Genomic DNA, 14,236 nt, shown 5'->3' on the forward strand with positions numbered 1-14,236 from the left:
ATTTCTCGCTCGTCATTTGATCGTTCGTATCGATCGTTATTGCGAAAATTCGAACGATAATCGTTCCATGTAAACACAGCATAACCCTCTATAATCTGCTGTGTGTTACCCCTGTAGCAATACAGGGGCAGATAGTGTGAGCCCCAGCCCTAGAGCCCCCCAAGACTGTCCCTGCCTACTTGCCAGCCCGGCAATAGGCAGACGGCGACAACTAGGCGACGGTCTCTATGGTGGGTAAGTGAAACACAGAACAAGGCAAGATGGACAAAGACAATGAAGAATAGTCAGGCAGATACAGATCCAAACCAGAGATGGCAAAATGGTACAAGAACAACAGGCAAAAACAGAGGTAAGAAGGACAGGCAAAGAGATCAGAATACTAAGCAATCCAATGCAAAATGTCAGGTCAAGCTAAAAGACACTCGCAAGCATGGTCCCAGAGCACAAGTGGACTTCTTATAAGATGCTAGAGTCCTGGTCCAAAGAGAGATTGGACCAGCCCTCTGACATCCAGACCAGGCAGAACTTATATCAAATAGAATTCCCGGCACTCACCATATTCATCATCTCATAATTTTATTCGCCAAAGGCAGTTGACAAAGGCATATGGCCGAAACGCGTTCTGCTGTTCACACTGTTATGGTTATGGAACCGAATAAAATTATGAGATGATGAATATGGTGAGTGTCGGGAATTCTATTTGATATACTGTCCTGGGACTCCGCTCCTTTCCTCGTGCACCATCAGCTTACACGGAGTGCGGCTCTAATCCTTCTCCAAGCAGAACATAGACTGTCAGGGAAAGGAGAAGTGCAGTCCATCATTACTCAGTCTAAACCATCTGCAGCCCAGTTAGGACTAGCAGAAAAAAAACAGACGAGTGTGGTGGAAACCTGTCAATAACCATACAGCAGGTGCTGGAATAAGACAAAGTTTAGACTGGTAAGAACATGCACACTGAATCATGGCCAAAAGAGGCGTACTTTGCAGGCAAGGGAATGCACTGAGGTCTGACATGGGTCGGACATAACAATCCCTCCAGAATTTGCTGAAGGTGCATGTCTACTGTACGACAAGCTGATTATCACGTTTAACAGTATAAAAAGAGCTAAACATCATGTATGGTTGATATGAGGACAAGCTGGATACATTTTGCCTTTTATAAAAAAAAACAGTAGGTTTATAGGTGAATTCAAGAACAAGTTCACACCTGTTTACTGCTGTTGCTAAATGTAATTACTGTATGCATGAATTATACAAATAATAATCTTCAACAATTCTGGAAATCAACATCAAAATAAGAATAAATTAATTCTTCTTAAAGGGGAACTAACAGCAGGTAAGATGAATCTAGCCTGCTGACAGCCCCCTATAGTGCTTGGGATGCTGAGGAGGAAGGTATGTGTCTTACCTTACTCCTCAGCGCCGGTCCAGTGCTGTTAGTTGGTGTAAACTCTGCTCCAGAGCTCCCTTAGGAGCACTGCTGAGTCATCTGGCCCGTTCTATTCTAATGGAGAGGGAAGGCCGGATGACTCAGCAGTGCTCCTAAGGGTGCTCCGCAGTGGAGTTTACCTCGACTGACTAACAGCGCGGGACCGGTGCTGAGGAGGAAGGTAAGAGAAATGCCTTTGTCAGAACCTGACAAATAAAAACTTTTAACGTGACTAACAGAAAACAAAACAAAAAAACAGGTAGAGCGCCTGATCGGGTAGTACGCTCAGGACCACGGTAAGGCAATAATGTGACCCTGATTGAAGGCTCACCTGATCAGGTTGTATATAGCCACAACCAATTCAGCACATATATATGAGTAGAGTGAAGCATGGATAAAAACCACAGCTCCACAGTTGTACATCCACACATGGGGGGATGTCAGGACAATACAAACTTTAAAAGCACATAAACCGGTTACAGTTGATGTGCTTTTGAAGTTTGGAGTGTGCCTTTAAGACTCATGAAGAATGTTTCCAACACAGAATCACACACACCAAATTGCTCATTCCCTTTAATGGAGTAGACAATTTTTTTTGTCTTTCACCCATGAAGGCAGCGTTCATAGGAGACACAGTGTACCTGTATAATACTACACTATCTTTACCACCCAGGGTAGTCCAGGGTAGTTATCAACAGCTGGAGGGCCAATGGTTCCCCATCCCTGACCTTGCCAAACTCAAAGGAATGAGAGTCTTTTTTAATGACTTCCACTCCCGAAATATGAGAAAAATCTGGTAACAAAGCATAAAGAATTCTAAACTATCATGTTTCTGCCTGTTTTGCGTTTTATGCTGTGTTGCATAATCTTATATCGAGTAACATAATGTTCTGAATCTGAGCCAACAGCAGAAGACGGCTCCGAGAAAACTTTCCACAGCATCTGAGAACGATCAAATGACACCTCCCAATATCCACCATACCAGTCCACACAAGAAAACGAGAAAGAGCAAATAGTTGCAGGGAATGCCAGAGCCATGACTGACCAGGATAATGCCATAGTCATCTTGGTTGGTGTCGTTACTTTTTTGCTGACTTTGTTTTACTGGAAACATGTGTGGGAGCGAAGAAAGATGCCCCCTGGACCGTTCCCATTGCCGATTTTGGGTAACTTCCTCCAGATCCATTCTAAGGGATCGTTGCAATGTTTAACAAAGGTACGCTTGTCCTTAATAGTATGTCCCTATTGTTAGATGTTTGTTGGTTGTGTTAGTTTTGGGTGTGGATATCAAAATTATTTGCATTGGATTATTGGGTTACACAACAAACTAGGATGTAGAATGCCAACAAGCTTAAAATGTCCTGCTTGTTAACACCATAAAATACTGGATCATGTTTAGTGCTGCCCTAGGCATGGAGAGTGAATGCATGTATCCATATATACTTCAAGTATAAAATAACTGCACTGAATATATTTACTTAGGATGACATACATGTATGAATTAGAATTACTTACCTTACTGAAATTAAGGGGAAAATTATTAACATTGGCATTTTATATTTTAGCTACACTTTATCTAGTTTATCCAGTGTTGCAGGGGGATACGCTTCCTGCCACACCCACTTTATGGCAAGCTCCGCCCATTCAGTAAAAATGATGTAAAAGAAAAAACAATTGTGCACAAGACAGTGGTGTACCAGAGTTACAAAGCATATTTTTTTTTTTACTTTTCCTCTTAGCAGAGAGGCAGTGAACATTGCCTGGTGTTCAGTAATGTCGACTATATTAGAAAATACAATGCACCACTGTACCCATAGATCAGCTAATATCCCCAGAAACGTACCAACTAATGCCGCCACACCATAATTGAGTTGTACTACTACATACTGATTGAATTCAGCCTTATCATGATTGTATACTAACACAGCAGTGGAATTGAACCATGGCTGACCTTATGCGAGTTATGCCATCTGTGTGAAGGGTACATCAGGCTGAACAGGGTGCAACAGATGCCATGGTACCTCAGGCCTGTGACAAGCTCAAATTTTAATTGTATAACAACAATATTATATTGCTTTGTGTATGCAGTTTCTATTTGGTCACTATATGGCAGCATTTCCATGTTGGAATTGGTAATAGGGGTACTCCAGAGAAATAATAATAATAATAATAATAATAATAATAATAATAATAATAATAAGAAGAAGAAGAAGAAGAAGAAGAAGAAGAAGATAATAAAAGTCAAACCAACTGGTTTCAGAAAGTTAAACAGATTTGTAAATGACTCCTGTTTAAAAATGCAAGTTAGCTGCTGTATGCCGTGCAGGACGTGGTGTTTTCTTTCCAGTCTGACCCAGTGTTCTCTGCTGCCCCTCTGTACATGTCGGGAACTGTCCAGAGCAGGAGAGCTTTTCTATTTTTTACAGCTGTGGACAGTTCCCGACATGCACAGAGGTGGCAGCAGAGAGCGGAGCTGTCTTACCGATTGGGCAGGGTAGGCGACTGCGCGGTGGCCATTGAAAATGTCACTTCCAGCGGCTAATGTCACTTCCTGGCCACGACACTGAGGATCCAGGAGAAGAGAACACAGGAGACATACTGGGGACCAGAGTTCCTGGAGGAGGAAGACTATGCTGTAGAGCGATGTGTGAGGTGAATATGGTTTTCTTTTGTTCACATGGGGCTGCACAGCACAAGGTTAGGGGGTTTGGTCATTGGCGTGGTTGGGGGGCTTGATGTTGGATTGAGGGGAGGGGGGGCGCAGTTCACAGCTCTGCCCAGGAGCCCATAATTCTGTTAAAATGGCGCTGGCAGACGGCATTATGTCAGACTGGAAAGAATAAACCACTTCCTGCAGGACATACAGCAGCTGATAGGTACAGGAAGACAAGATTTTTTAAATAAAAGAAATGTACAAGTCTTTATAACTTTCTGCTCCCAGTTAATTAGAATTTTTTTTCCTCCAGAGTACTCCTTTGAATATGGAGGCCAAGGGATTCCATATATCCTAGATGTGGAAAATTAGTAAAGCCAAAGTTCAGTTCAGCTGGTCTCTGACTGATAGTATCAGCCTTAACATACAGTCACAGCTGCCAGGCTCAGTGTGTAGCGCCAGCTGTAAGCAAAACTACATAATATGAAGAAGTGTATAGCATACCTACCTAGCAGGGAGACGCCTTATTGATACTCACTTTACTCTGAAATAACCAAAGTTAAATAAGTGATATCTCTATAGGGCTATGAGATGGATAAACACAAAATCCAATGCACTTGTAAGATGCTCTGTCCTCTAAAAAGATCTATATGGTACTTTTACAGTTGGCGGAGAAGTTTGGCCCCATTTACACTATATATATTGGTGCAAGACCTACAGTGGTTCTGTCTGGATACCAGACCATAAAGGAGGCACTGGTTGAACTGGGAGATGTATTTATGAATCGGGGGAATATCCCAGTTTTTGAACATCTTTACAAGCATGGAGGTAAGATTATGGGCCGTAATGGATCTATTGGAAATGGTAATGCTATCATACTAGTTTCTTATGTAAGAAATACAAAGTAACATTAACTAGGGGGTATCAAAGGAAGCTTTTTTTGCCAAATTGAGCTACATACTGTGTATTTTTCATTTTCTTTCCAGGATTAGCTTTAATCAATGATGAAATGTGGACTCAACTAAGACAATTTTCTCTCATGACCCTCAAAGAGCTTGGAATGGGTAAGAAAAGTTTAGAAGAACCTCTACTGGAAGAAGCCAGACACCTTGTCAACCACTTTAAAAATTTAAATGGTGAGTATGAGCCATATGGGTATGGTTAATTCAGACAAGCCAGGTCCAAACTGGGAAATTCCATAAGAAATACACCTTTTCAGGTAATAGGATCTATATAGTGTGGTATCCCACCACGGGTGTTTCTTAAGTCACACCTGTCGCAAAAGCCCTTTACTCAAAGCTAAGTGGTGATGAAGGTAGTTTATTATTTTGCCACTAGAGGTCAGTATTTTCTATGTATGCTCCTATCTATTGCACAGCAAAGGGTTACTGTTTCTTATTAATTATGTACTTTTATTATCTTATAGAGATACTCTTCTCTTTTAGCCTATCACTATCCTTTGTCCAGAAAAACATTCTCAGATTATATACAGTATCATATCGCCATTGTTTTCTTTTATAATTTTTCTTCACTTTTTGGCTATTTTCACACAACCGTAAATTTTAAATTAATTACACCCATTGTTGCAAATTGCAACACCAGCCATAATTAATTGAAAATTTACATTACACTGAAGTTAGTGTACACATAGGGGGAGATTTATCAAACATGGTGTAAAGTGAAACTGACAGATTCCACCTTTTATTTTCCAAAGAGTCAGTAAGGAATGAAAAGTGGAATCTGATTGGTTGCTAGGGGCTCCCCCATAGTATCTTCCCCATAGTTTACACTCCAGACAGGATTCCAAGCAGCCTAGGGCAAACTGACATGTCAGTTTTGTGCTGCCACTATTCACTGAATAGTCGCCACACAACACTGACAGTCCACACAATGTAGAGTGCGGCTCTGGGTATGGATAATTGGTAGGGGTACAGCTAATTGGGATACAGGCGCACATGAAGTCAGATGTCTAGCCAGCAAGATGGGGGAGCTAGAGGCCTTGGTTCTGGAGGAGTCCATTGATGTGGTTGGTGTGACTGAGACATGGCTGGACTCCTCACATGACTGGGCTGTCAATATTCAGGGATTTGCGTTGTTCAGAAGGGACCGGGTGGGTAGAAGGGGAGGAGGAGTAGGTCTGTATGTCGAAAATTATATTAAAGTGAGTGTAAAAGATGCAATAGTGGGTGATGACTGTGATGATGTGGAAGCATTGTGGGTAGAACTACAGAAGGAGGTAAAGAGCGAAAAAATTATTGGGGGACCTCAACTACCCAGATATAGATTGGGGTCACGGTTCAGCTAAAACCACAAAGGGGAGGGAATTTCTTAACCTCCTGCAGGATAATTTTCTGGACCAGTTTGTGGAGGAGCCAACTAGAAGTGATGCCTTGTTGGATCTGGTTATTTCTAACAACGCTGAGCTGGTTGGGGATGTCACTGTCCATGAACACCTGGGGAATAGTGACCACAATATAGTGACTTTTAGCTTAAAGTGTAGAAAAGAAAAACATGTTGGGAGGGCAAAAACTCTTAATTTTAAAAGGGCCAATTTTCCTGGGTTAAGGGCTGAACTTCAGGGCATAGACTGGGAGCGGCTGCTGTCACATACGGATACAGCTAATAAATGGGAAATCTTCAAATCCACATTAAATAACTGTACTGCCAAATATATTCCTATGGGTAACAAATATAAACGGTTAAAATCCAATCCCACATGGCTTACAACCGAGGTTAGAGGGGCTATAAATGAGAAAAAAGGGGCATTCAAAAAATATAAATCAGAGGGGTCAGCTGTAGCATTTAAACATTACAAAGAAGTCAACAAAACCTGTAAAAATGTAATAAAAGCAGCAAAAATTCACAATGAAAGGCAGGTAGCTATAGATAGCAAAAGAAACCCCCAAAAATTCTTCAAATATATTAATGCAAAAAAACCAAGGTCAGAGCATGTAGGACCCCTAAATAATGGTGAAGGGGAATTAATAACTGGGGATCAGGAGAAAGCTGAGTTACTTAATGTCTTCTTCAGTTCTGTATATACAAAAGAAGAGGATGGAGCTGTTGTGGGTGGGGTCAGTACTGAGGTGGGTGGGGCCAGTGCTGCTAACACATGTAATGTACTGAACTGGTTTACTATAGATATGGTTCAAGATAAATTAAACAAACTCAATGTAACCAAAGCTCCAGGGCCTGATGGATTACACCCCAGAGTTCTTAGGGAACTCAGTTCTGTAATTTCTCTACCCTTGTATGAAATGTTCTGTGATTCTTTGCTTACTGGTATTGTGCCGAGGGACTGGCGTAAGGCAAATGTAATGCCGATCTTCAAAAAGGGCTCTCGAACTTCCCCAGGTAACTATAGACCTGTAAGCTTAACGTCCATTGTCGGGAAACTATTTGAGGGGCTTATAAGGGACTACATCCAGGAATATGTAGTGGCTAATAGTATTATAAGTGATAACCAGCATGGTTTTACTAAGGACAGAAGCTGTCAAACCAACCTAATATGTTTCTATGAAGAGGTAAGTAGAAGCCTTAATGGGGGCGCAGCTGTGGATATCGTGTACCTGGATTTTGCAAAAGCGTTTGACACAGTTCCTCATGGACGTCTGATGGGTAAGTTAAAGTCTATCGGTTTGGAAAATTTAATGTGTAACTGGATTGAAAACTGGCTTAATAATCGCACCCAGAGAGTGGTGGTCAATGATTCCTACTCCGAATAATCCCCGGTAATAAGTGGTGTACCCCAAGGGTCAGTACTGGGCCCTCTTCTGTTTAACTTGTTTATTAATGATATTGAGAATGGAATTAACAGCAATGTTTCTATCTTTGCAGATGACACCAAGCTTTGTAGTACAGTACAGTCTATGGAGGATGTGCAGATGTTACAGGATGACTTAGACACACTGAGTGTTTGGGCGTCCACTTGGCAAATGAGGTTCAATGTGGATAAATGTAAAGTTATGCACCTGGGTACTAATAACCCACATGCATCATATGTCCTGGGGGGAGTTACACTGGGAGAGTCACTGATGGAGAAGGATCTGGGTGTACTTGTAGATAATAGACTACAGAACAGCACACAATGTCAGTCAGCTGCTTCTAAAGCCATCAGGCTATTGTCATGCTGTCAGGACTGGCAGGCGTAGACAAGACAAGAGACAGTGGGCCCTAGATCTGAACCCACCCACTGTCACCTGCCTACTTGCCTCAGTCGGCCCTAGGCGGCCGTGGACAACCACGTTGACGTTCCCTGCGCTAAATACGTGCACACGGAACAAGACGGACAAACAACACAAAAGAATGGTCAAACAAGCCGGGTCCAAAATCCAAACAGGCAAAGCAGTACAAAATCAGCAAGCAAACGGGTAGTCAAAAAGTCAGGCAGGAGGTCAGGGATCAAGTCGAGCAAAACAGAGGGATTAGGAGTGGGGATCGCAGGAGTAGACAAGGGAAGCTGGGATCAGGGTATTAAGCTAATAACCAGCACTGGAACTCTGTCTTAGCTTCCTATTTATACTGAACCAGAGCCCAGTTCGAATCCCCCATTGGACCGGCGCTCAGATATCCAGGTTCCAGATAGGCAGAGATTCCTGTCAGTCTAAAGACCTACTCAGCTGGAAAGATTAAGTCTCCTAGGAAATCAGATTAACTCCCGCATTGCCAGGTAGCAGAGAAGCAAGCGGGTGTGGCACACAGAAGCAAAAGCAGGTTCAGTTCACACCAGGTTTCAGCACAATCCTGACAGTACCCCCCCTCTTACGAGGGGCCTCAGGACCCTTATCCAATGGACCAGGCTTGGAAGGGTTTAGTACGTGGTATCGTCGAACCAAGCGAGGAGCATGCATGTCTTTGACAGAAACCCACGTTCGTTCCTCTGGCCCAAAGCCCTTCCAGTGGACTAGATATTGCAGTGAACCTTGTACCCAACGAGAATTCAGAATCTTCTCCACCTCATACTCCAACTCACCCTGGATGATGAGTGGAGCAGGGGGAGATGACGGAGACACCGGAGGAACATACTTTTTTAGGAGAGCCTTATGAAACACATTGTGAATACGAAGTGATGCAGGCAGTTTTAATCTAAAAGTCACAGGATTAATAACTTCCACAATGGTATACGGACCGATATATTTGGGTGCTAGTTTAGCAGACTGTACTCTTAACCTTAAATTCCTGGTAGAGAGCCAGACCTTTTCCCCCACTACGTATTGATGGCCAGGTATGCGTTTTTTATTAGCATGTTTTTGATATAACTCTTGGGCTTTAACCAAGCTCTGATGAGCTTGGGCCCAAACTGTGCACAGTTTCGTGAACAAGGCTTCAGCCGAAGGGTTAACTGAATCTGCGGAGTGAGTAGAAGAGTACCTAGGGTTAAAACCGTAATTGCAATAGAATGGCGACATTTTAATTGAACGTTGTTCTTGATTGTTTAAGGCAAACTCTGCCAAAGAGATAAAGTCCCTCCATTTGTCTTGGGCATCAGCCACGAAACATCTTAGAAATTGCTCTAGAGACTGGTTGATTCTCTCGGTCTGCCCATTCGTCTGCGGGTGGAAGGCTGACGAGAAGGACAAGGAGATTCCCAACCGTCCACAGAACTCTCTCCAAAATTTCGCTACAAACTGAACGCCCCGGTCAGACACAATATTTTCAGGGATACCATGAAGGCGCAAAATGTGATTAACAAACAATGTAGCTAAGGTGCGAGCATTAGGCAGTTTACACAGAGGGATGAGATGGCACATCTTAGAAAATCTATCCACAACAACCCAAATTACAGTTTTTCCCTTAGACAGCGGCAGGTCAGTGATAAAGTCCATTGAAATGTGTGTCCAAGGTCTCGTAGGCACCGGCAGAGGACGTAAGAGACCCTCAGGTGGCCTACGGGGAACCTTAGACCGAGCACAGGTCTCACAAGCGTCAACAAAAGACTTTACGTCTCGGGCCCAGGAAGGCCACCAGTAATGACGCGCGAGCAAATACTTAGTTCCTGCCACCCCCGGGTGACCAGCCAACACCGAACCATGAATCTCCTCCAAGACCCGGAGACGAAGGTTGGGGGGTACAAACAATAGAGTTTCTGGAGTATTCTGGGGTGCAAGGGACTGAGACTCTGCAATCAAAGTCACCAGGTCAGGTTGTAAGACGGCCACTACTACACCAGGGTTCAGAATAGTATCGGGCTGGTCTCTATGAGTGCTCTCGAGGTCAAAGCTGCGAGACAAAGCATCAGCTTTGACATTTTTGGAGCCAGGCCGATAGGTGATCTCGAAGTTGAAGCGAGTAAAAAACAGGGCCCATCTGGCCTGCCTTGGTGTGAGACGTTTAGCTTTATCTAAGTATACAAGATTTTTGTGATCAGTAAGCACAACCACCTTATGTTTTGCCCCCTCTAGGAAGTGTCTCCATTCGTCGAACGCCATTTTTATAGCTAGTAACTCTCTGTTCCCAATATCATAGTTACACTCTGCCTTAGAGAACTTCCTAGAGAAGAAAGCAATGGGCCGGAGGTTGGTAAGAGTAGCTGACCCTTGAGACAGGACCGTTCCTACCCCCACCTCAGATGCGTCCACCTCCACAATAAAAGGACGCTCAAAGTCCGGTTGTGCCAGTACTGGAGCCTCTGAGAAACATTGTCTTAGTTTGTTGAATGCCCTGATAGCGTCTGGGGTCCAGTTTACCAGATCTGATCCCTTCCTGGTTAAATCCGTGAGGGGTTTGGCTATAAGCGAAAACCCCTTAATGAATTTTCTATAATAATTGGCGAACCCCAAAAACCTCTGCAGAGCCTTCAGGTTATTGGGACGCTCCCAGTTTTCGATGGCTATGACCTTAAGGGGGTCCATACCAAACGAGTTTGAAGTTATTTTGTACCCCAGAAATGAGACTTCCTGTATACCAAACTGGCATTTTGACAGCTTTGCACAAAGGTTATTGGCTCTCAGAAGCTCCATGACTGTACGGACATGCAGGATGTGTGAGGACCAATTGGGAGAAAAAATTAAAATATCATCAAGATACACAACTAAAAAACGACCCAGATACTCTCGGAATACATCATTTACGAAATGCTGGAAGACTGCTGGGGCATTGCATAAGCCGAAAGGCATAACAAGGTATTCGAAATGCCCTTCAGGGGTATTGAAAGCAGTCTTCCATTCATCACCCTCCTTGATCCTTATCAAGTTGTATGCTCCCCGCAAGTCAATCTTGGAGAACCATTTAGCACCCACTATCTGGTTGAACAAGTCAGGAATTAGGGGTAGCGGGTGTTGGTTCTTAACAGTGATCTTGTTCAACTCCCGGTAGTCTATACAGGGCCGAAGCCCACCATCCTTTTTACCCACAAAAAAGAACCCCGCCCCCAGAGGAGAGGAGGATGGGCGAATGTGGCCCTTACGGAGACTATCCTTAATATACTCCCGCATGGCCTCCCTCTCAGGACAAGACAGATTGAAGATACGACCCTTGGGATATTTGGCATCGGGAATTAAATCAATCGAACAGTCATATGGTCTGTGAGGAGGCAATCCGTCCACTGCACTTTCATCAAACACATCCACATAATCAGACAAGAACTCAGGAATATCTCCCTTCCCAGGGGAACATTCTGCAAGAGACACAGCAACGCAATGGGAGGCACACTTAGGTCCCCATCGAACAAGTTCCCTGCTGGACCAATCGAATACAGGATTATGTGCTTCCAGCCAGGGTAAACCTAAAATCACATCAGAAGAAAGATTTTGCATGAGAAGAAAATCCAGGGTTTCAACATGAACAGACCCCACCTTAACTTCAAGGCAGGGGGTAACATACTGTACATTCCCTTGAGCAAACGGGGCAGAGTCTGCTCCAGTGACATTTACTGGACACTTGAGCAGCAGGGGACATACCTCTAAACCTGACCAGAAAATGGGGTTAATAAAATTTGCAGAAGACCCAGAATCGACCTGGGCATACCCAGAAATACATCTTCCCCCCAACATCAGAGAAATAGGCAATAAGAGCTTGTTCTTTTTGGTGAAGGTTACCTGTGCGCCTGAGTGACCCCCTCGATAGTCACTCAGGCGCCTGGAGTTTTCTGGTGGTGGCACTGGCCTGGAAGGACATCCTCTTACACGATGTCCAGCCTTGCCACAGTATAGGCAGAGGTTGCTCAGAAGACGGTGAGCTCGTCTGGTCTTGGCGTCTGCTTCCATGGTTTCTCCCAGAGTGGGTATCACAGGTGGGAAAGGTTTAGGGAAGGAGGATCTGGTATGGTCTAAAGTACCCCTTTCCTGCTGTCGGTCCCTCAATCGTCGGTCTACCCTAATGGCCAGGGTCATGCTTTCCTCAAGGGTGCCAGGCGTCGGGTAGGCCACTAACATGTCTTTAAGTCGGTCGCTCAACCCGGCCCGGAATTGGAACCGGAGGGCAGAGTCGTTCCACATGGAAGGACCGCTCCACTGCCTGAACTCAGAGCAGTAGTCCTCAACCGGTCGGTCACCTTGCCGTAGCATAGTCAGGCATCGCTCAGCATTGGCTGCACTGTCCGGGTCATCATAAAGCAGTCCCAATGCAGAGAAGAACCGGTCAACTGTCTGCAAGTCAGGGCAGTCAGGTGACAAAGAAAAAGCCCACTCCTGAGGGGGCCCCAGGAGAAGGGACATAACAATACCCACTCTCTGAGCCTCGTTACCTGAGGAGCGAGGACGCAGTCTAAAAAATAGTTTACAACCTTCCCGGAAGGCTTGAAAGCTTCTCCTGTCCCCCTGAAATTTCTCTGGGAGCTGGACGGGAGGCTCAGGAGGTACCGGGGAGGTCATGGTAATTTGTCGGGGAACCGTCTCTTGTACCTGGACCCGTTCAGCAAGCTCCTGGACTGAGGGTATTGAGCTGCTGCATACGGTCCACTATCGTTGTCAGGGCGTCCATGACCCCAAGGCAATTTTTGGCTGGTTATTCTGTCAGGACTGGCAGGCGTAGACAAGACAAGAGACAGTGGGCCCTAGATCTGAACCCACCCACTGTCACCTGCCTACTTGCCTCAGTCGGCCCTAGGCGGCCGTGGACAACCACGTTGACGTTCCCTGCGCTAAATACGTGCACACGGAACAAGACGGACAAACAACACAAAAGAATGGTCAAACAAGCCGGGTCCAAAATCCAAACAGGCAAAGCAGTACAAAATCAGCAAGCAAACGGGTAGTCAAAAAGTCAGGCAGGAGGTCAGGGATCAAGTCGAGCAAAACAGAGGGATTAGGAGTGGGGATCGCAGGAGTAGACAAGGGAAGCTGGGATCAGGGTATTAAGCTAATAACCAGCACTGGAACTCTGTCTTAGCTTCCTATTTATACTGAACCAGAGCCCAGTTCGAATCCCCCATTGGACCGGCGCTCAGATATCCAGGTTCCAGATAGGCAGAGATTCCTGTCAGTCTAAAGACCTACTCAGCTGGAAAGATTAAGTCTCCTAGGAAATCAGATTAACTCCCGCATTGCCAGGTAGCAGAGAAGCAAGCGGGTGTGGCACACAGAAGCAAAAGCAGGTTCAGTTCACACCAGGTTTCAGCACAATCCTGACACATGCATTACAGGCATGGACTCACGGGACAGGGATATAATATTACCGCTCTATAAAGCTTTGGTGCGGCCTCATCTGGAGTATGCCGTCCAGTTTTGGAACCCGATTTATAAAAAGGATGTTCTAGAGCTGGAGAGGGTACAAAGACGGGCAACTAAACTAATAAGGGGAATGGAGCATCTTAGTTATGAGGAGAGATTAAAAGAATTACATTTGTTTAGTCTGGAGAAGAGACGTTTAAGGGGAGATATGATTAATTTATTTAAATATATAAATGGCCCCTACAGGAAATATGGGGAAGAGATGTTCCAGGTAAAACCCCCTCAAAGGACAAGAGGGCACTGCCTCCGCCTGGAGAAAAAAAGGTTCAATCTCCGGAGGCGACAAGCCTTCTTTACCATGAGAACTGTGAATCTGTGGAACAGTCTACCACAGGATCTGGTCACAGCAACAACAGTAGAGGGCTTCAAAACCGGCCTAGACAAGTTCTTAGACCAAAATAATATAAATGCATATGTATAGAACCTATCACCCCTCCCCCTTCCCTGTATCCATCCCCTCCTTGTATATCCCCCTTCCCTGTA

The 14,236-nt window shown here is 44.6% G+C and overlaps 1 protein-coding gene across 1 annotated transcript in view; it reads left to right on the plus strand.

Annotated features, from left to right (window-relative positions):
- The first annotated feature begins 2,362 nt into the window (after window positions 1-2,362).
- The window catches only part of LOC138766103 (cytochrome P450 2C4-like), a 53,395-nt gene continuing 41,521 nt past the window's right edge, over window positions 2,363-14,236 (plus strand). Inside the window, exons 1-3 of the mRNA XM_069943449.1 lie at window positions 2,363-2,648; window positions 4,751-4,913; window positions 5,072-5,221. Coding sequence (XP_069799550.1) covers window positions 2,469-2,648; window positions 4,751-4,913; window positions 5,072-5,221 — 493 coding nt within the window. The 5' untranslated portion in view covers window positions 2,363-2,468. The remainder of the gene's footprint in view (window positions 2,649-4,750; window positions 4,914-5,071; window positions 5,222-14,236) is intronic.

The sequence above is a fragment of the Dendropsophus ebraccatus genome, chromosome 10 (genome assembly GCF_027789765.1).
Source record: "Dendropsophus ebraccatus isolate aDenEbr1 chromosome 10, aDenEbr1.pat, whole genome shotgun sequence".
NCBI classification, from domain to species: domain Eukaryota; kingdom Metazoa; phylum Chordata; class Amphibia; order Anura; family Hylidae; genus Dendropsophus; species Dendropsophus ebraccatus.